This window comes from Nerophis ophidion, linkage group LG11 (genome assembly GCF_033978795.1).
Source record: "Nerophis ophidion isolate RoL-2023_Sa linkage group LG11, RoL_Noph_v1.0, whole genome shotgun sequence".
Taxonomy (NCBI): domain Eukaryota; kingdom Metazoa; phylum Chordata; class Actinopteri; order Syngnathiformes; family Syngnathidae; genus Nerophis; species Nerophis ophidion.
This window is the reverse complement of record NC_084621.1, coordinates 21,767,580-21,790,756: the sequence shown is the minus strand read 5'-3', so window position 1 is coordinate 21,790,756 and position 23,177 is coordinate 21,767,580. Positions and strand designations below refer to the sequence as shown.

The 23,177-nt window shown below is 40.8% G+C and overlaps 1 protein-coding gene across 1 annotated transcript in view; it reads right to left on the bottom strand.

Annotated features, from left to right (window-relative positions):
* Positions 1-23,177, bottom strand: part of tlr18 (toll-like receptor 18) — a 33,395-nt gene that overhangs the window by 5,800 nt on the left and 4,418 nt on the right. The window contains exons 3-4 of the mRNA XM_061916616.1: positions 12,720-13,902; positions 5,498-5,859 (exon numbers count right to left, since the gene is read on the bottom strand). Of these exons, the coding sequence (XP_061772600.1) occupies positions 5,498-5,859; positions 12,720-13,902 (1,545 nt within the window). The remainder of the gene's footprint in view (positions 1-5,497; positions 5,860-12,719; positions 13,903-23,177) is intronic.

The following is a 23,177-nucleotide window of genomic DNA, read 5'->3' as shown; positions in this document are numbered from 1 at the left end:
ATTGTAAATTACAAGTTATAAGTTATTTAAACCCGCCTGACGGAACATGATCCGTGTCTGCTTGGAACAAAGTAAGCTCACTGTCAGTGTCGACTCATCTTTATGGAATTATGATTATTAATCAGTATGATTAACATTCGCTTCGCATTGTGGGTAAACTGGGCTGAGCTCTCCATGCTAAAGGCTAACAATACATATTTTTAAAGTTCACTGAACAATAATTGGCCACAAGTAAACGTGGTTTCATGTTGGGAGGCATTCAGATTTTTTTTAAATTAATTTTGGAGACAACTAGGAAGTGTCATAATTATAAATTATTAAACACGACGCAAAAAAACTGACGAATCTGCGGAAACGCAGCATCAAATGGATAAACAATCAGTGTAGCGTTCGCGTTGCCAGGTGGAAAATGACGTACCAGACGTTTAAAATGCACCCGATTATCAGAATACTATACGTTGCCAGGTGGAAAATGACGTACCAGACGTTTAAAATTGACCCGATTAGCTGCTATTTAGAAAAATAGATCATCAGAATAATATCAATTTACAGAAATATTACACTAATGGGGGAAAATACTAAATTTTGAAATAATTGTTAGTATTATTGGCTTTTACCAGGCGTCTAAAACGGACCAGATTATCTGCTACTAGAGCAGGGGTGTCAAACATACGGCCCGCGGATTGTTTTTTTCCGGCCCGTGGGATGAATTCGCGAAGTATAAAAATTAACTTGAAATTTTTGAATGAAAGAAACAGCTGTAATTTGATTTCAATATAATTTTTTTATCTTGATAGATTAAAAAAAAAATAACACCAATGAGTTGACTGATGAACATTGGTCACATAATATATTCAGAAAATATTAATAACGACAAATAAAGTTATGATACTATTAACCGCAACATGTAAGTGTAAAAAAACAAAACAAATTATGATCCGTACTATTTAAGGATGAACTTGTTCTATTTTTAAACAAATAAATCATTTTGAAGTTGTCTTTATTTTTAAGTTATCGTGCCGGGATTTTACCGGTCCGGCCTACTTGAAAGTAGATTTTTCTCCACGTGGCCCCCGATCTAAAAATGAGTTCGACACCACTGTACTAGAGAGAGCATTTATAGCTTTTTAGGAGCCGTTCCTTTGAAAGCTAGATCATCAAAATAATATAAATTTACAAAAATATTACACTACATCGGAGAATACTGTATTCTGAAATATTTGCTGTTATTTTTTGTTGTGTTTTTTTTTTTTTAATATAATGTAAACATACCATAAGGCAGTGTTTTTCAACCTATTTTGAGCCAAGGCGCATTATTTTCGTTGAAAAAACCCAGAGGCACAACACCAGCAGAAAACATTGAACAATTAATTCAGTAGACAATTGTTTTGAGTTTTTTGGTGTTTTCCCGTGTGTGGAGTTTTAAATCTTGTTTATTTTGTATGTTGTCATGTCATGTACGGATGTACTTTGTGGACGCCGTCTGCTCCAAACGCTGTAAGTCTTTGCTGTCGTCCAGCATTCTGTTTTTTGTTTACTTGGCAGCCAGTTCCGTTTTGGTTTCATTCTGCACAGCCAACCCTAAGCTTCAATGCCTTTTCTTAGTGTCACTAGTTTTTTTGTCTATTCTTTGGTTTAAGCGTTAGAAATGTTGCGATCCGTGACTCGGATCTTCTCATATTATTGTTTATTTTTCCATCTTTGTTCTCATTCTCCGTTTGATCCGTTTATATCCCGTTTAGTCCATCACCATGGTTACTTATTAGTTTCAGCTGTTACTCCCGGTTCCTGCACACCTGTTCTCTGCTAATCACCTTCCCTTTATAAGCCAGCCTCTTCTGTTTATTCTTTCTGGGACTCTAGTTTGTTTTCACGCAACGTAACGTCAGGTATGCTTTTCTCGCTAGCTCATTAGCTCAGCCAGCTAGTCATCTTTAGCTCACATGCTAATTATCTTTGTTTTTACTTTTTATGCCTTCATGCCAAGTCTTAGTTCTTTATATTTCCTAGCTTTCACGCTAGCGTCTTTTGTTTCGATTTTTATTAGCTCCAGTGTTTTTGTTCAGCGCTCACCTTTCGTTAATAAATTTGTTAGATCCTACCTTTGTTGTATTCTTCGTTTGACGCATCCACGAGGGAATCGAACCCGGTACCACGATGCCGAACCGGCGTAACAAGATACCTTTTTACCTGCACCCAGCCTCCCGCTGTCGTCTGCATATTGTTATCGCGACAAACAATGTTCCCGACATCTACCAAAGCAATTAGCTTCATGCTGCCACCTACTGATATGGAAGAGTATTACACGGTTACTCTGCCGATCTCTCGACAGTACAGACACTCAACAACGGCACATTTGCGGATTATAATTACTCTAATTACTACGCCGGATAGTCGAACCTTGGATTCAGGAGGAACAGTTTGGTTTTTGTCCTGGTCGTGGAACCGTGGACCAGCTCTATACTTGGGTCCTTGAGGGTTCACGGGAGTTTGCCCAACCAGTCTACATGCGCTTTGTAGACTTGGAGAAAGCATTCGACTGTGGGGATTGCGCAGAAAGTATGGGGTATCGGACTGTCTGATTGTGGCAGTCCGCTCCCTGTATGAACAGTGTCAGAGCTTGGTCCGCATTGCCGGCAGTAAGTCGGACACGTTTCCAGTGAGGCTTGGACCATGGCTGCCCTTTGTCACCGAGTCTGCTCATAACTTTTACGGACTGAATTTCTAGGCACAATTAAGGTGTTGAGGGGATCCGGTTTGGTGGCCGCGGGATTAGGTCTCTGCTTTTTGCAGATGATATGGTCCTGATGGCTTCATCTGACCAGGATCTTCAGCTCTCACTGGATTGGTTCGCAGCCGAGTGTGAAGAGACCGAGATGGGAATCAGCACCTCCAAGTCCGAGTCCATGGTCCTCGCCCGGAAAATGGCAAAGTGCCATCTCTGGGTTGGGGAGGAGACCCTTCCCCAAGTAGAGGAGTTCACGTACCTCGGAGTCTAGGGAAGAGTGGATCGTGAGATGGACAGGCGGATCGGTGCGGCGTCTTCAGTAATGCGGACGCTTTATCGATCAGTTGTGGTGAAGAAGGAGCTGAGCCAGAAGGCAAAGCTTTCAATCTACCGGTCAGTCTACGTTCCTACATCCTCACCTATGGTCATGAGCTTTGGGTTATGACCGAAAGGACAAGATCACGGGTACTACGGGCCGAAATGAGTTTTCTCCGCCGGGTGGCGGGGCTCTGCCTTCGAGATAGGGTGAGAAGCTCTGCCATCCGGGGGGAGCTCAAAGTGAAGCCGCTGCTCCTCCACATCAAAAAGAGCCAGATGAGGTGGTTCGGACATCTGGTCAGGATGCCACCCGAACGCCTCCGTCGGGATGTGTTTTGGGCACGTCCGATCGGTAGGAGGTGTTGCGTCCGGACCAGATCTTCCTCCGAGGGAATTTAAAGGCCTACTGAAACCCACTACTACCCACCACACAGTCTGATAGTTTATATATCGATGATGAAATATTAACAATGCAACACATGCCAATACGGCCTTTTTAGTTTACTAGATTACAATTTTAAATTTCCCGGGAGTTTCGTTTTCGAAACGTCGTGTAATGATAACGTGTACGCAAGACATCACAGGTTTTTAGGAAGTATGAGCGCTGCACACACACACAGCTAAAAGTCGTCTGCTTTAACCGCATAATTACACAGTATTTTAGACATCTGTGTTGCTGAATCTTTTGCAATTTGTTCAATTAATATTGGAGGAGTCACAGTAGAAAGATGGATTTGGAAAGCTTTAGCCTTTAGCCACTCAAACACACGGTGATTCCTTGTTTAAAATTCCTGGAGGAGAAACTTTCTTATGGATCAGAGTGCAGTCAAGCCGACATGGATCCCTACCAAATGTCAACCAGCAGGTTTCGGTGAGAAAATTGTGGTTATAAAGTCCGTTCTTACCGGAGAAAAGCTGAGCTTGTGCCGTCCATAGCTGCCGTCGACTTCCCTGAGACACTGCGCGTCAAGACACCCGTGGAGACACCCTTCCGACTATCAGGTACTATTTAACTCACTAAAACAGTAGCAACACAATAGAAAGATAAGGGATTTCCCAGAATTAACCTAGTAAATGTGTCTAAAAACATCGGAATCCGTCCCAATGCAATCGCGTTTTTTAAATTTTTTTTCTAGTCCGTTGCTATCGATATCCTCAAACACAAATCTTTCATTCTCGCTCAAATTAATGGGGAAGTTGCCATTTTCTCGGTCCGAATAGCACTTTTTGTTGGAGGCTCCCATTAAAAACAATGTGAATATGTGAGGAGCCATCACACAGGTGACGTCATCGTCTGCGACTTCCGGTAGAGGCAGGGCTTTTCTCTTAGGACCGAAAGTTGCAAACTTTATCGTGGATGTTCTCTACTAAATCCTTTCAGCAAAAATATGGCAATATCGCAAAATGATCAAGTATGACACATAGAATGGACCTGCTATCCCCGTTTAAATAATGACATCTCATTTCAGTAGGCCTTTAAGTTGCTGGTCAACCCCAAGTTCTTTTGATGTCACATAAGCTGATCTTAAATGATAACCCAGACCACAGTAGGTATTTTGCAATTTATTCCAAAGCTTTGGAGAGACCAACCTAAAGAACAACACATTCAATTCGCATCGCCCAAATTGATCTGAAAACCCTCCGGAAGTCCTGTCTTTTTCCATACGCCCCCTCCCCCTTCAGAGCGAATCCCCATATCTGTTCTTCTGCCGGACAGGAAGAGATAAGAAGGGAGTTATGGCTAGTCTTCTCATTCCTACAGCTTCAAGGTTAACACATGCATGCTACTTAGCACAAATGGAAAAACACTAGCTGTTTTCAAATATGACTATGGATATATGTAGATATTTATCTCCGTCGGAGGCCACGGGGAAGACCCAGTACATGTTGGGAAGACTATGTCTCCCGGCTGGCCTGGGAACGCCAGAGAAGAGCTGGATGAAGTGGCTGGGGAGAGGGAAGTCTGGGTTTCCCTGCTTAGGCTGCTGCCCCCGCGACCCGACCTCGGATAAGCAGAAGAAGATGGATAGATAGTAGTTGAAAAACACTGCCATAAGTCGATGCTATGTCCCTTTTTATTAAACAAAACCGACAGTGAGGTATAAAAATACAAAATGTCCAGCATTGAATGAATAACACATGAATTGGGTGCATGATTCACTACATAATACTAATGAGACATCGCTCATGTCCTCATGCGCTTCACGAACATGAAACTCATGCTCCGTGCGTAAAAAAAGAAAAGAAAAAAGAAGTACCAAGTGTGCTTGAGAAGAAACGATCCGAATAGGTCATTGCGGAAAAAGACGGCTCAGTGGAAGTCAATAGTCCGCAGGTGGAACAAAACATTGTGGCAGCTGTCAAGCAAGGGCGACGCGGGAGTGCGGGCCCCGGGATCGTGTTCGTGACGGATCTTTTGTGGCGCAGCTCCGGTTCGGGCCTCATTTGAACACGTCGTCATTCATGTTCTCTGCCGCCCCGATAGGAGACGGCCTCCTTGCTCCCGGAGCCGGGGAACGGCCCCCCGTGGACGACTTCTGTCTGGACGGCGTGGGCTTGCCCAGGACGCTCCTCAGCTGCGCCCAGAAGAAGGCCTGCTGGGTGGCCTCCTGGGGCCACTCCAGGTAGGTCTTGGTGCTCAGCATCTTCTTCAGCTTGCAGTACTTGCTGGGCAGGGAGCCGGGGTCGATGGGCTCCTTGACCACCAGGATGACGTCGCTGAAGGTCTTCCCCATGGCTCGCTGCTGGGCGAAGTACAGCTCATAGTTGCACCACTCGCTGTTGACAAAGTGCCGCGACAGGACAAATATCACCTGAGCGAGAAAAAAAACAAAAAGAATACGTCATTGACAAAAGGGACAAGCGGTAGAACAGTGCTTTTCGACCACTGAGTGAGAAAAAAAACAAAAAGAATACGTCATTGACAAAAGGGACAAGCGGTAGAACAGTGCTTTTCAACCACTGAGTGAGAAAAAAACCCAAAAAGAATACGTCATTGACAAAAGGGACAAGCGGTAGAACAGTGTTTTTCAACCACTGTGCCGCAGCACACTACTGTGCCGTGAAATACGATCTGGTGTGCCGTGGGAGATGATCTAATCCAGGGGTCACCAACGTGGCCTGTAAGGACCAGATGAGTCGCCCGCTGGCCTGTTCTAAAAATAGCTCAAATAGCAGCACTTACCAGTGAGCTGCCTCTATTTTTTAAATTTTACTTATTTACTAGCAAGCTGGTCTCGTTCGAATAGTTTGAAAATCCCCAAAAATATTTTACAGACTTAGTCTTCACTTGTTTAAATAAATTCATACATTTTTTTACTTTGCTTCTTATAACTTTCAGAAATTTTGAGAAAAAATACAACCTTAAAAATGATTTTAGGATTTTTAAACACATATACCTTTTACCTTTTAAATTCCTTCCTCTTCTTTCCTGACAATTTAAATCAATGTTCAAGTAAATTTCTTTTTTTATTGTAAAGAATAATAAATAAATTTTAATTTCATTCTTCATTTAGCTTCTGTTTTTTTGACAAAGAATATTTGTGAATTAAAATTAAATTAAAATTAAAAAAAAATATTCTGGCAAATCTATAAAATCTTTAGAATCAAATTGAAATCTTATTTCAAAGTCTTGAATTTCTTTTACAATTTTTGTTCTGGAAAATCTAGAAGAAATAATGATTTGTCTTTGTTAGAAATATAGTTTGGTCCAATTTGTTATATATTCTAACAAAGTGCAGATTGGATTTTAACCAATTTAAAACATGTCATCAAAATTCTAAAATTAATCTTAATCAGGAAAAATTAATAATAATGTTCCATGAAATCTTTTTTAAATTTTTTCAAAAAGATTCAAATTAGCTAGTTTTTCTGTTCTTTTTTTCGATTGAATTTTGAATTTTAACGAGTCGAAATTGAAGATAAACTATGTTTCAAAATTTAATTAGGATTTTTTTCCTGTTTTTTCCTCTTTTAAACCGTTCAATTAAGTGTTTTTTTCCATCATTTATCCTCTACAAAAAACCTTCCGTAAAAGGAAAAAAAATGTGCGACGGAATGACAGACAGAAATACCCATTTTTTTATATAAATATATAGATTTATTTATTCAAGGTAAATTGAGCAAATCGCCTATTTTTGGCAATTTATTAAAGAGTGTATCAAACTGGTAGCCCTTCGCATTAATCAGTACCCAAGAAGTAGCTCTTGGTTTCAAAAAGGTTGGTGACCCCTGATCTAATTTCACCTATTTTGGGGTAAAAAATGTTTTTTGCAAACCAGTAATTGTAGTCTGCAAATGATGTATTGGTGTTTTCTAGAGTAACCGTGTAATACTAACCCATATCAGTAGATGTTGGAAACAGCGGGAGGCAGTGTGCAGGTAAAAAAGGTATTTAATGCTTAAACCAAAAAATAAACAAAAGGTGAGTGCCCTTAAGAAAAGGCATTGAAGCTTAGGGAAGGCTATGCGGAACCAAACTAAAACTGAACTACAAAGTAAACAAAACCAGAATGCTGGAGCAAAGACTGCGTCCACAAAGTACATCCGTACATGACAATCAACAATGTCCCCACTACCGCTTATTCCCTTCAGGGTCACTGGAGCCTATCTCAGCTACAATCGGGCGGAAGGCGGCGTACACCCTGGACAAGTCACCACCTCATCACAGGGTAAAAACAACTGAAATATTCCTGATTGCTAAAACAAAGTCGATGCGGGAAATATCGCTCAAAGGAAGACATCAAACTGCTGCAGGAAAATGCCCAAAAAAAACTAGAAAAACATTACACACAGGAAAAGAGCAAAAAGTCCAAATAAATCAGGGTGTGATGTGACAGGTGGTGACAGTACACCTACTTTGAGACAAGAGCTATAGTGATGCATGCTTGGTTATGCTTTAAAGTCATATCCAACAATTGCGATGACGACTTTTTACCGTCAAATGACTTTCGTTTTTTAGAGATTTCTGCTGGTGGCGTGCCTCCGCATTTTTCCAACGCTAAAAATGTGCCTTGGCTCAAAAAAGGTTGAAAAACACTGCGGTACAAAATGGATGGATGGATGGGTTGACATCAGTGATGTTGGCCTCTCTACCACCAGGTGGCGACATTGTTGCACACAGCTTCTTGGCAGCAGACAAAAAAACTAAAAAAAAAAGCTGCCCCAGCCATAGATATCTTATAAGTAGGGTGCTGACGAGACGTGGTGCCGCCATCTTGGAGTGGTGATCCGCTCCACTCAGTGCAATTCATTTGGCAATGAACAAGCGCATTTAATTCATCTTACCTCACTGAATACCACTGATTTTCACACTTTTTTTTTGGCATACGTGTAGCTATGATAAAAGACACGTTTCAGCGTGTTTTAATATTCATGGTTTGTTCATGGTTTGCTTAACAGTAATAGAATGTTCTTTTATGCTACAAGTGACCAGACGAGATCAAAACTGGGAGTACAATTCAGAGAAGGGGGAAAAAAAGCAGTCAGCTATTTTTAAGTTGAAGAAACAATATGATCAGAGCAGGAGTCATACTTGCCAACCCTCACGGATTTTCCGGGAGACTCCCGAAATTCAGCGCCTCTCCTGAAAACCTCTTGGGACAAATTTTCTCCCGAAATTCAGGCGGAGCTGGAGGCCACGCCCCCTCCAGCTCCATGCGGACCTGAGTGAGGACAGCCTGTTTTCACGTCCGCTTTCCTACAATCTAAACGGTGTGCCTGCCCAATGACGCTATAACCGTAGAATGATTGAGGGCGAGTTCTTGGTTTCTTATGTGGGTTTATTGTTAGGCAGTTTCATTAACGTCCTCCCAGCACGGTAACAACACACAACAACAGCAGTCACGTTTTCGTATACCGTAAAGCGGTTCGTCTGCCGTAAACAGCAACGTTGTGACACTCTTAAACAGGACAATACTGCCATCTACTGTACATGCATATGGTTAGAAAAAAGTGACAGAGAATAGAACAAGGATGGACAATTCAACCCTTTACTAAACAATGAGTAGATGAGTGTTATGTGTGTATATGTGTAAATAAATGAACACTGAAGTTCAAGTATTTCTTTTATATATATATATATATATATATATATATATAGCTAGAATTCACTGAAAGTCAAGTCTTACTTATATATATTTTTATATATGAAATACTTGACTCTTAACCACGCCCCCAACCACACCCCATCCCTGACCACGTCCACCACCCCCCACCTCCCGAAATCGGAGGTCTCAAGGTTGGCAAGTATGGCAGGGGTCACCAACCTTTTTGAAACCAAGAAGTACTTCTTGGGTACTGATTAATGCGAAGGGCTACCAGTTTGATACACACTTAAATAAATAGCCAGAAATAGCCAAATCGCTCAATTTACCTTTAACTATGTTATTATTAATAATTAATGATATTTATCTTTGTGGAAACACTGATCATCTTAATGATTTCTCACAATAAATATGTATTTTTGATGACATGTTTGAAATAGGTTAAAATCCAATCTGCACTTTGTTAGAATATATAACAAATTGGACCAAGATATTTTTCTAACAAAGACAAATTATTTCTTCTAGATTTTCCCGAACCAAAATTTTAAAAGAAATTCTAAAGACTTTGAAATAAGATTTAAATTTGATTTTACATATTTTCTAGATTTGCCAGTATATTTTTTTGGAATTTTAATCATAATAAGTTTGAAGAAATATTTCACAAATATTTTTCATCGAAAAAACAGAATTAAATTAATATGTATTTATTATTCTCTACAATAAAAAAAAAACTTGATCATTGATTTAAATTGTCAGGAAAGAAGAGGAAGGAATTTAAAAGGTAAAAAGGTATATGTGTTTAAAAATCCTAAAATCATTTTTAAGGTTGTATTTTTTCTCTAAAATTGTCTTTCTGAAAGTTATACAAAGCAAAGTAAAAAATAAATGAATTTATTTAAACAAGTAAAGACCAAGTCTTTAAAATATTTTCTTGAATTTTCAAATTCTATTTGAGTTTTGTCCCTCTTAGAATTATAAATGTCGAGCACAGCGAGACCAGCTTGCTAGTAAATAAGTAAAATTTAAAAAAAAGAGGCAGCTCACTGGTAAGTGCTGCTATTTGAGCTATTTTCAGAACAGGCCAGCGGGCAACTTATCTGACCCGCGGGCAGCACATAGGTGACCCCTGAATTAGGGTATATCCTACATAAACAATGTATGAAAACATGTAGGGCTGGGCGATATATATCGATATACTCGATAAATCGCGGGTTTGTCCTAGAAAATGACTATATCATGATATTGAAGTACACGTTCTCACGCAGTTGCTTTTAGCTGCGGGCTTTACACAACAGGCTCTTCTCACTCTTTCTTGTCTCTCCTTCTCACAGAGACATAAAACAAGCGCACCTTCTTACATACGTCACATACGTATACGCTCTGGCGGAGCAGAGAGGTAGCAGCATGTGTAAGCTTAGCTGTGATGCTAGTGGAGCAGTGCGAGCGGTAATGCGAGAGAAAGAAGGTGCGAGTCTGGTAACAAATGAAGGAAGAATTCATTCCCAAGAAAAAACACAGGGGGACCATTGTCTGGCGGTGGTTTGGCTTCAAGCGGGAAGATGTCGAACAGACAACTGCAATTTGTCAAGTGTGGGGCAAAAGCGTCACCTACGCAAGGACCAGATGAGTCGCCCGCTGGCCTGTTCTAAAAATAGCTCAAATAGCAGCACTTACCAGTGAGCTGCCTCTATGTTTTAAATTGTATTTATTTACTAGCAAGCTGGTCTCGCTTTGCTCGACATTTTTAATTCTAAGAGAGACAAAACTCAAATAGAATTTGAAAATCCCCAAAAATATTTTGGTCTTCAATTGTTTAAATAAATTCATTTATTTTTTTTACTTTGCTTCTTATAACTTTCAGAAAGGCAATTTTAGAGAAAAAATACAACCTTAAAAATTATTTTAGGATTTTTAAACACATTTACCTTTTTAACTTTTAAATTCCTTCCTCTTCTTTCCTGACAATTTAAATCAATGTTCAAATATTTTTTTTTTTTTTTTATTGTAAAGAATAATAAATACATTTTAATTTAATTCTTCATTTTAGCTTCTGTTTTTTCGACAAATAATATTTGTGAAATATTTCCTCAAACCTAATATGATTAAAATTCCCAAAAATTATTGTGGCAAATCTAGAAAAGCTGTAGAATCAAATTTAAATCTTTTTTCAAAGTGTTTTTGAATTTCTTTTAAATATTTGTTCCAGAAAATGTAGAATAAATAATGATTTATCTTTGTTAGAAATATCAATTGGTCCAATTTGTTATATATTCTAACAAAGTGAAGATTGGATTTTAACCTATTTAAAACATGTCATCAAAATTTTAAAATGAATCTTAATCAGGAAAAATTACTAATGATGTTCCATAAATTATTTTTTTAATTTTTTCAAAAAGATTCGAATTAGCTAGTTATTCTCTTCATATTTTTCGGTTGAATTTTTTGCTTCCCCTTTGGTCCGGGTGACACGATGTCGAATTTTACCAAAAGCAATTTGAAATGTGGACTTGTCAGACCACAGAATAGTTTTCCACTTTGCATCACTCCATCTTAGATGATCTCAGGCCCAGAGAAGCCGGCGGCGTTTCTGGACGTTGTTGATAAATGGCTTTGGCTTTGCATAGTAGAGCTTTAACTTGCACTTACAGATATAGCGACAAACTGTATGGTTTTCTGAAGTGTTCCTGAGCCCATGTTAGAGATTGACGTCAGTGATCTCAGGCCCAAAGAAGCCGGTGGCGTTTCTGGATGTTGTTGATAAATGGCTTTTGCTTTGCATAGTAGAGCTTTAACTTGCACTTACAGATATAGCGACAAACTGTATGGTTTTCTGAAGTGTTCCTGAGCCCATGTTAGAGATTGATGTCAGTTTTTGATACAGTCCCGTCTGAGGGATCGAAGGTCACGGTCATTCAATGTTGGTTTCCGGCCATTCCGCTTACGTGGAGTGATTTTTCTAGATTCTCTGAACCTTTTGATGATATCATGGACCGTAGATGTTGAAATCCCTAAATTTCTTGCATTTGCACTTTGAGAAACGTTGTTCTTAAACTGTTTAACTATTTGCTCACACAGTTGTGGACAAAGGGATGTACCTCGCCCCATCCTTTCTTGTGAAAGACTGAGCATTTTTTGGGAAGCTGTTTTTACACCCAATCATGGCACCCACCTGTTCCCAATTAGCCTACACACCTGTGGTATGTTCCAAATAAGTGTTTGATGAGCATTCCTCAACTTTTTCAGTATTTATTGCCACCTTTCCTGAATTCGTTGTCACGTGTTGCTGGCATCAAATTCTAAAGTTAATGATTATTTGCAACAACAAAATGTTTTTTTATCCGTTTGAACATCAAATATGTTGTGTTTGTAGCATATTCAACTGAATATGGGTTGAAAATGATTTGCAAATCATTGCATTCGGTTTATATTTACATCTAACACAATTTCCCAACTCATATGGAAACGAGGTTTGTAGATAGGTCGGTAGACCGAAAGATTTGCCTTCTGGCTCAGCTCTCGTTTCATCACAACAGTGCGGCAGAGAGTTGATGTTGATTTTTAAACGCAATGTGTTGAATATGTTGATAAGAGCGGACCTTTCTTCGATTGCCAAACAACGTTAGCGTTACCTTGTAACTGTTCTCGATGTTTTCAATGATGTTGTCGATGATCCACCGTCCCGGCATGAAGTCTCGCTCGTGAATGCACAGTCGGTAGGGGTTCCGGTTGTTCTCCAAACAAGGCAGGAGCTGTTCTCTCACCCATTCTGCGTCACAGTGGCTGTAGGAAATGAAGGCGTGATAGGTAAAATGTCCAGGTTCTCCCGCAGCTCTCTCCTTGTGAGCTCTGTATTTGGCCTTGATGATCTGATAGGTGGCCTTGGTGTACCACGGGAGGTCGAAAAAGTAACAAATAAGCATCAGAATCAGAATGACCGCCGCGGTCGTTGCGACACTGATGATGATGACCAGCCTGACATCGCACGCCACCTGGCTCGGGAAGTAACGAGATATGACTGTGTTCAGAAACTGCTCTGGGTGGTAACACCTGTAGTTCCAAGGCCAGTCGGTCAAATTGAACTGATCTTTATCCTTGGTTTCTTCAATGAAGGCGTGCAGTTCACAGGTGCAGTGGTAAGGGTTGTTCCCAGCCTTTAGGTGAACAAGTCCAGGCATTAGCTGGAATGATTCCTTGCTAATGAGACCGAAGGAATTGCCATCCAGAGCCAGGCTCCGCAGTGATGAACTCTCCCACTTGGATGGGATGAACTTGATTTTGTTGTCACTCAGCAGCAGCACTTTCAGGTTGGTGGCCTTCTCAAAGTACGCCACGTCCAGCTGGTCCAGGTTGCAGGAGGACAGGTCCAAGAAGTGGACAGTGGTGGGCAGGCAGGAGAGGGCTTCGGTTGTGAACTGATTGTGGTGAGCGATGATCCTGGTGATGTTTTGTTGCCAAACGCAATCTCGGCTTCTTTCGGCAGATCCTAGCTTATTGTTGCTAACGTCCAACACTTGCAGATTCTGGAAATGTCTGGTGAGCAGTGACAGTTCTTTTAAGTTGGTCAGCTCATTGGTGCTCAGGTTGAAGGTGTGAAGATTTGGCATGGCGCCCCTGTAGCTGCAGCGCTGGTTAAAGATGTATTCGTCCAAGAGTCGGTTGTTGGAGACATCCAGGACCTGCACACCTGCCATCTCCACCCAGGCGTCGCAAGGTACCGAGTTAAAGTAAACATACTGAATGGACAGCTGCTTGATCTTGTTGAACCAGGTGAAGCGCCAGTCAAAACGCAGAATATCGGGATTGCTGATATACCTGAAAGACAACACAGAGTTTCATGTTATTCAACAAACACTATATATTCGGATATCTCTATAGAGAAACCAAAAACAGTTCATTAAAGGGGAACATTATCACAATTTCAGAAGGGTTAAAACCAATAAAAATCAGTTCTCAGTGGCTTATTTTATTTTTCGAAGTTTTTTTCAAAATTTTAACCATCATGGAATATCCAGAATTTAAAGTGCCTGATTTTCGCTATCTGTAAATCCACCGTCCATTTTCCTGTGACGTCACATAGTGACGCCAATACAAACAAACATGGCGGATAGCACAGCAAGATATAGCGACATTATCTCGGATTCAGACTCGGATTTCAGCGGCTTAAGCGATTCAACAGATTACGCAAGTATTGAAACGGACGGTTGGAGTGTGGAGGCAGATAGCGAAAACGAAATTGAAGAAGAACCTGAAGCTATTGAGCGAATAGCTATTGAAGCTATTCGCTCAATAGCTGTAGCTATAGCTATTGAAGCTATTCGGCGATCGCCTTCTAACTGTGACGTCTCGGTGGCATTGTGGTGACAAGTTCTCTCGTGGGTGCAGCAAAGATGCAACACGGCGTGAGGGTAAGGATAATGATTTATTTACACACCGAAGAACACTGTAAAACAGACTAGGAAACAAAACACTTTGCATGAAGGCACTAACAAACAAAACAAGAGAACTAGCGTGGAAGCTAGAAAGAACAGAAAGCGCTAGCGTGAGAACTAGGGAAAAGAACAAACAAAATAGCGTGGAAGCTAGTCGAGCGCTAATAGTTACCAAAATGCTGGAATGCGACGTCATCTGTTGCGTGGGAGCAAACTATGGTCCAAGACTGAATGTCAAACAGAGGCGGGCATATATAGGGAGATAAATAATCAAGGGCAGGTGCGCGTGATCAAAGCAGAGACAGGTGACACTAAATGGGTAACTATGACAAACAAAACCAGAAAGTGCCACAAAGAAGTGAGGAAGACAAATACTAGACAGAATGTGATAAACAGAACCAAAACCAGAATATGCCATGATCCAAGACGTGGATCATGACACTAACCAACGATTGCATCTTTTGACCACTGGAGCAATTTAAATCCGTCAATTGGTAAGTGTTTGTTTGGCATTAAATGTGGGTGGAGGGAAAGGCTGGATGCAAATATAGCTACAAATGTACATACAGTTAGCCTAAATAGCATGTTAGCATCGATTAGCTGGCAGTCATGCCGTGACCAAATATGTCTGATTAGCACATAAGTCAATAACATCAACAAAACTCACCTTTGTGATTTTGTTGACATTATCATTGGACATGCATCTGCTTTGAGTGTCGCAGGATATCCACACATCTCTGTCGTAGCGTCGCTATCTTCGGTAAAATGTGAAGAACAAACGAGGGACTTTCGCATCTTTTGACACTGGTGCAACTTGAATCCGTCGATTGGTAAGTGTTCGTTTGGCATTAAATGTGGGTGGAGGGAAAGGCTGGATGCAAATATAGCTACAAATGAGGCATAACAATGCAATATGTGCATACAGCTAGTCTAAATAGCATGTTAGCATCGATTAGCATGCATGACGTCACACATTGTAGAGGACATTTTGTTCCAGCACCGTTCCCATCTATAACTCGTCTGTTTTCATCGCATAATTCCACAGTATTATGAACATCTGTGATGCTGACTCTTTTGCAATTTGTTCAATGAATAATGGAGACGTCAAAGAAGAAAGATGTAGGTGGGAAGCGGTGTATTGTGGCCGCCTTTAGCAACACAAACACAGCCGGTGTTTCGTTGTTTACATTCCCGAAAGAGGACGGTGAAGCTTTACTATGGAACAGAGCGGTCAAGCGAACACGGTTGGATTAGACCACACACTCAAAGTAGTGAAGTGAAGTGAATTATATTTATATAGCGCTTTATCTCTGGTGACTCAAAGCGTTTTACAGAGTGAAAGTGTGTTATGCAGCGATCATTTCGAAAGATCGTGTTTCGAAGACGGTCCCTGGCGAAAGGCAGAGATGGGCATCGCCGTCACCCGTCGACTGGTGCTGAAGAAAGGTGCGGGGCCGACCTTCAGGTTGTACAGGTACGACCATATAATCTCACTAAAACACTAGTAACACAATAAGCAGATAAGGGATTTTCCAGAATTATCCTAGTAAATTTGTCTATTAACATCTGAATCGCTCCCACTGTATATATATATTTTTTTTCTAGTCCTTCACTCTCACTTTCCTCATCCACGAATCTTTCATCCTCGCTCAAATTAATGGGGAAATCGTCGCTTTCTCGGTCCGAATCGCTCTCGCTGCCGGTGGCCATGATTGTAAACAATGTTCCGATGTGAGGAGCTCCACAACCCGTGACGTCACGCGCACATCGTCTGCTACTTCTGGTACAGGCAAGGCTTTTTTATCAGCGACCAAAAGTTGCAAACTTTATCGTCGATGTTCTCTACTAAATCCTTTCAGCAAAAATATGGCAATATCGCGAAATGATCAAGTATGACACATAGAATGGACCTGCTATCCCCGTTTAAATAAGAACATCTCATTTCAGTAGGCCTTTAAACATTATATTGTCACTCTCCATACCATCAGTGCAAACTTCTTTAAGAACACAACCCTTGTCTTTATACAACCCCAAGAAGAAAGTATGGAATCACAGGGTCGGAGGACGTTCATTCAATTGTTTATCCATCCATCCATACCGCTTGTCCCTTTTCGGAAAACAAGCAGATAACGACAGTCATTTCAAACGGCAACTTTCTGGTTTCTAGTAACACAAAAATCAAACAAGAATACAAATTCAGGTAGTCAGTAACATTGGTGCCTCTAGATTGGCAGACCGGGGAACCGGAGGGTGTGTTCCAACTATCCTGGGATCACACTCAGTCTTCCCGGTAAGGTCCATTCAAGTATACTGGAGAGGAGGCTACGCCGGATAGTCGAACCTCGGATTCAGGAGGAACAGTGTGGTTTCCGTCCTGGTCGTGGAAATGTGGACCAGATCTATACTCTCGGCAGGGTCCTTGAGGGTGCATGGGAGTTTTCTCAACGAGTCTACATGTGCTTTGTGGACTTGGAGAAGGCATTCGACCGTGTCCCTCGGGAAGTCCTGTGGGGAGTGCTCAGAGAGTATGGGGTACCGGACTGTCTGATTGTGTACGATCAGTGTCAGAGCTTGGTCCGCATTGCCGGCAGTAAGTCGGGACATGTTTCCAGTGAGGGTTGGACTACCCCAAGGCTGCCCTTCGTCACCGATTCTGTTCATAACTTTTATGGACAGAATTTCTAGGCGCAGTCAGGGCGTTGAGGGGTTCCGGTTTGGTGGCTGCAGGATTAGGTCTCTGCTTTTTGCAGATGATGTGGTTCTGATTGCTTGATCTGGCCAGGATCTTCAGATCTCACTGGATCGGTTCGCATCCGAGTAGGAAGCGACTGGGATGAGAATCAGCACCTCCAAGTCCAAGTCCATGGTTCTCGCCCGGAAAAGGGTGGAGTGCCATCTCCGGGTTGGGAAGGAGACCCTGCCCCAAGTGAAGGAGTTCAAGTACCTCGGAGTCTTGTTCACGAGTGAGGGAAGAGTGGATCGCGAGATCGACAGGCGGATCGCAGCCGAGTGTGAAGCGACTGGGATGAGAATCAGCACCTCCAAGTCCAAGTCCATGGTTCTCGCCCGGAAAAGGGTGGAATGCCATCTCCGGTTAGGGGAGGAGATCCTGCCCCAAGTGGAGGAGTCGAGTCTTGTTCACGAGTGGGAGAAGAGTGGATCGCGAGATCGACAGGCGGATCAGTGCGGCGTCTTCAGTAATGCGGACGCTGTATCGATCCGTTGTGGTGAAGAAGGAGCTGAGCCGGAAGGTAAAGCTCTCGATTTACCGGTCGAGCTACGTTCCCATCCTCACCTATGGTCATGAGCTTTGGGTCTTGACCGAAAGGATAAGATCACGGGTACAAGCGGCCAAAATGAGTTTCCTCCGCCGGTTCGTGGGGCTCTCCCTTAGAGATAGGGTGAGAAGCTCTGCCATCCGGGAGGAGCTCAAAGTAAAGCTGCTGCTCCTCCACATCGAGAAGAGCCAGATGAGGTGGTTCGGGCATCTGGTTATGATGCCACCCGAACGCCTCCCTAGGGAGGTGGTCCGGGCACGTCCGACCGGTAGGAGGCCACGGGGAAGACGCAGGACACGTTGGGAAGACTATGTCTCCTAGCTGGCCTGGGAACGCCTCAGGATTCCCCGGGATTAGCTGGACAAAGTGGATGAGGAGAGGAGAGTCTGGGCTTCCCTGCTTAGGCTGCTGCCCCCGCGACCCGACCTCCGATAAGCGGAAGAAGATGGATGGATGTATGAGTAACGGTGTCATTTTTAGATCAAGCTGAGTGGATAAAATAGGGAATCACTCAATTCTGAGACCAAATGATGGAATCGCCATGAAAATTTTCATTTCCAATTGATACACCTGCATCAGATGGAATGTGTTCCTTAGTCTGCAGTTGAAAAAAAACAAGTGTTCACACATTGCAGAAGTGTTGCAACAGGTGGATTGACATGAATCATGGCGTCAACACGAGAGATTGAAACAAAGTAAAAGGTTATGAAGCTTTTTTTAAGAAGGTGAACCATTACGCAATGTTGCAAAATATGTTGACTCTTCACAGTCAGCTGGTGTCTACTGGTGGGTTAGACCAAGGAAAACGTCCACGTATCAAGACCGAAAACTTAAAGCAATTTGTCCTGAACATAGAAAATGCAAAGAAAAACAAATTACATACAAATGGTCAGGAGCTACTTCTTGGGTACTGATTAATGCGAAGGGCTACCGGTTTGATACACACTTAAATAAATTGCCAGAAATAGCCAATTTGCTCAATTTACCTTTAATAAATAAATCTATATATATAAAAAAATGGGTATTTGTGTCTATCATTCCGTCGTACATTTTTTTTTCCTTTTACAGAAGGATAAATGAAGAAAAAAACACTTAATTGAACGGTTTAAAAGAGGAGAAAACACGAAAAAAATGAAAATTAAATTTTGAGACATAGTTTATCGTCAATTTCGACTCTTTAAAATTCAAAATACAACTGAAAAAAAAGAAGAGAAAAACTATCTTTTTGAAAACATTTTTAAAAAGAATTTATGGAACATCATTAGTAATTTTTCCTGATTACGATTCATTTTAGAATTTTGATGACATGTTTTAAATAGGTTAAAATCCAATCTGCACTTTTTTTTTAGAATATATAACAAATTGGACCAAGCTATATTTCTAACAAAGACAAATCATTATTTCTTCTAGATTTTCCATAACAAAATTTATTAAATACATTCAAAATACTTTAAAAAAAGATTTAAATTTGATTCTACAGATTTTCTAGATTTGCCAGAATATTTTATTTGAATTTTAATCATAATAAATTTGAAGAAATATTTCACAAATGTTCTTCGTCGAAAAAACAGAAGCTAAAATGAAGAATTAAATTAAAATGTATTTATTATTCTTTGCAGTAAAACATTTTTTTTTACTTGAACATTGATTTAAATTGTCAGGAAAGAAGAAGAAGGAATTGAAAAGGTAAAAAGGTATATGTGTTTAAAAATCCTAAAATCATTTTTAAGGTTGTATTTTTTCCCTAAAATTGTCTTTCTGAAAGTTATAAGAAGCAAAGTAAAAAAATAAATGAATTTATTTAAACAAGTGAAGACCAAGTCTTTAAAATATCTTCTTGGATTTTCAAATTCTATTTGAGTTTTGTCTCTCTTAGAATTAAAAATGTCGAGCAAAGCGAGTTCAGCTTGCTAGTAAATAAAAAAATAAATAAAGGCAGCTCACTGGTAAGTGCTGCTATTTGAGCTATTTTTAGAACAGGCCAGCGGGTGACTCTTCTGGTCATTACGGGCTAACTGGTCGTTGGTGACCCCTGAGCTAGAGTCACCGTCTATAACATGGGTGTCAAACTCTGGCCCGCCGTGTAATTTAATTTGGCCTTTGAGGCAATATCATAATTTGGCATTAGAGCTGGCCCGCATTCACCGCTAATACTCATACTTGCCAACCCTCCTAATTTTCCCGATAGACTCCCGAAGTTCAGTGCCCCTCCCGAAAATCTCCCGGGGGCAACCATTCTCCCGAATTTCTACTGATTTCCACCTGGACAACTATATTGGGGGCGTGCATATAAGGCACTGCCTTTAGCGTTCTCTACAACCTGTCGTCACGTTCGCTTTTCCTCCATACTAACAGCGTGTCACATAATATTTGTGGCTTTTACTCACACACACACACACACACACACACGCACAAGTGAATGCAGGGCATACTTGGTCAACAGCCATACAGGTCACACTGAGGGTGGCCGTATAAACAACTTTAACACTGTTACAAATATGCGCCACACTGTGAACCCACACCAAACAAGAATGACAAACACATTTCGGGTGAACATCCGCACCGTAACACAACAGAACAAATACCCAGGATCCCTTGCAGCACTAACTCTTCCGGGAAACTTCCAGCAAACTGACCAATAATTAACGTTTTATTCATGCATTTTCTCTTGCTACTTCAAGGCTTGAATGTTTGGTTCATTCATTATTGTTATTTTATTTTCAAATTTATTATTAGCCTGTGGGAAAAAAATGGATATTTACCTCAGAAGATTGCAAATAGAAAAAAAGGCTTAACATTTTTATTTAAATTTGATTTGATATGCCTTTGATATTTTTTTAATTACTAATATTATTATTTGAAACTGGATTTTGCATGTCACTAAAGTTATATAAGCCTTGCTTCTTCAATATTCAATGCAAAACTTGTTTGGGTCCTGTTGGATATGGTTGTCTTTTTATTTCCTAGTCAGATTTTAGAACAGCTAAAGTGTGAGCCTTTTACATAGACCTTGAATTTGGAATGTCGGAATGAAGCCATAACAATCTGTTATCTCAACTGTCCGAGGTAGGGAGGAGAAGAAGAGAGGCGGGTGAGAGTGAGTGAGGAGGGAGAAACTGCCATTTTTAGGATTAGATCAATTTGGACCGTGCCTTTGAAGTGTTGTATCTAGATTGATCTCCCAGGGCGCTTTGGATATAAAATATCAAAATGAGCAACCTCTGTCTCTGATTGATTTAAAACCATCTTATGGGGGGCGTTGAACGAAGGAAGAACAGGTCCAAAACGCAACAGTCCCTATTAAAAGGTTAATTTGTTCAACCTTGGCCCACGGCTTTGTTCCTTTTAAAATTTGGGCCCACTCTGTATTTGAGTTCAACACCCCTAGTCTATAATTTAAGTATAAGACTCCGCCTGAAGGAAATGGGATTTAAATACAAAAAATGGAAATGTCGGCTGTCGTTAAAACCTAAGCAAAAAACAAAAACAATTATCCAACGGGCTAAGGAAACACAATCGTGGGCTATGGATGACTGGATTAAAGTCATGTTCAGTGATGAATCCTGAATCTGTATTGCGCAAGATGACGATGTTAAAATTTTGTTTGGTGCCGTTCCAATGAGATTCATGAAGACGCCAGCAGGAAGAAAACAAGCACATTTGGGGCTTAGTAGCTGGTAAATGACACTGGTGAGATGGATGTCATCACATCTTCAATAAACGCACAGGTTTACAATTACTTTTTGAACACTTTTCTCATTCAATCAACAAAAAGGATGTTTTGGGACGATGAAATGATTTTTCAAGATGATAAGGCATTTTGCCATGGACCAAAATGTGTAAAAACCTTCCTTGAAAAAGGATACATAAGGTCAATGCGGTGGGCGTGGCCTGCGGACCTGCAGCAAAGCGGGGTGTGGCAGAACCGGCTTCGAGATTAGCGACAGGTGCGTAGATGACACAGCTGAGAGTGTTTGTCTAATCACCTGTCGCGTTGTTAAGGAAGGAGAAGGGGGTTGTTGTTGGTAGCGAGGGTGAGAGAGAGACAGCCACGAACAAACACTTGCTGAAAAGCACAACAGAAAGACTTAACTGCAAGATAAAACAGGGTTCGAACCCGTAAACTGAACTGTCATGTCAGTGCTTGGTGGTCCGAGGAACCCCGAGGAGAGAAACCTCCACTGCCAAATAGTCTGGATCTCAATCCAACTGAACATTTGTGGTGGAAACTGAAGACTCCAACTGGAAAAGCTGATCTGACAGCTTTTTATAACGGACTACAAACTGTCATAAAAGCCAGAGGTGGTGCAACAAAGTATGAGTGGTCTCTTGTAGTGTTTCTTAATTTCCTCAGAATTGAGTGATATCATTATTTTTTTTCTCTGATTGATCTAAAAATGAAACCGTTACTGACTACCACGATTTATTTTCTTGGTTTCTTTCAGATTTTTTTTTAGAGCCAGAAAGTTACCATTCAAAATGAGTATACCGTATTTCCTTGAATTGCCGCCGGGTATATAGTATGCGCCTGCCTAGAATTACTGCCGGGTCAAACTCGTTTCACAAAATATTATTTTTATAAGCGCATGTTTAGAATTTCCCCCGGTCAAACTCGTCACGTCACGAGTGACACTTCACCTGTCATCATTTTCAAAATGGATGAGGCTGATTTCAATAATTTGAAATCGCATAAAGGGAAGAAGATTAAGAGCTATTCAGTAGGATTTAAGGTCCCAGCTATTGAATATGCTAAAAAGAACAGTAAGCAGCTATGTTTTATTAATATACCGTAGCTGCGTGTGTCAAATAGGAGTCATTAAATGACTCCCGCCTCCTGGTGGTAGAGGGCGCTAGTGATCCTTCTTGCGACTACTCGGCTGCGGAAGAAGTGACAACAAGCAGCAAGAGTGAGCAGCGATCGTTTATTTTTTCCTTTCGCTTGCACTTTTAACATGGAGGATTACATATCTAAAATAAAACAGTTTTCTAAACTGGACTTTCAATCGAAGCAGGAGGTAATAGAGGAAGATCTCCATCGAGACAGAGAGACTTTTAAAACTGAAGAAAGATAAGGAAGACTTCTATAAACAAGTTATCGATGCTTTTGATCAGAAGAAGCTGCGCATGGACTTTATTTATAAGTAAAGGTAAGACCATAATAACGTTTTTGTATTAAATGTGCTTTTCATGATGGTATCCTTACATCACACTCAAATTTATAAGCACAGGCCTAAATTTACCGCCAGAGTGAGAAGAGGTTTTAAAATAATTAGCACCCCGGCGGCAATTCAAGGAAATACGGTAGTTTTGTGTCGTCGCTGTTATTGGCTTGTTGTTCTACAAAGTCAAACAACTGAATGAACACCCTCCAAGACTACCA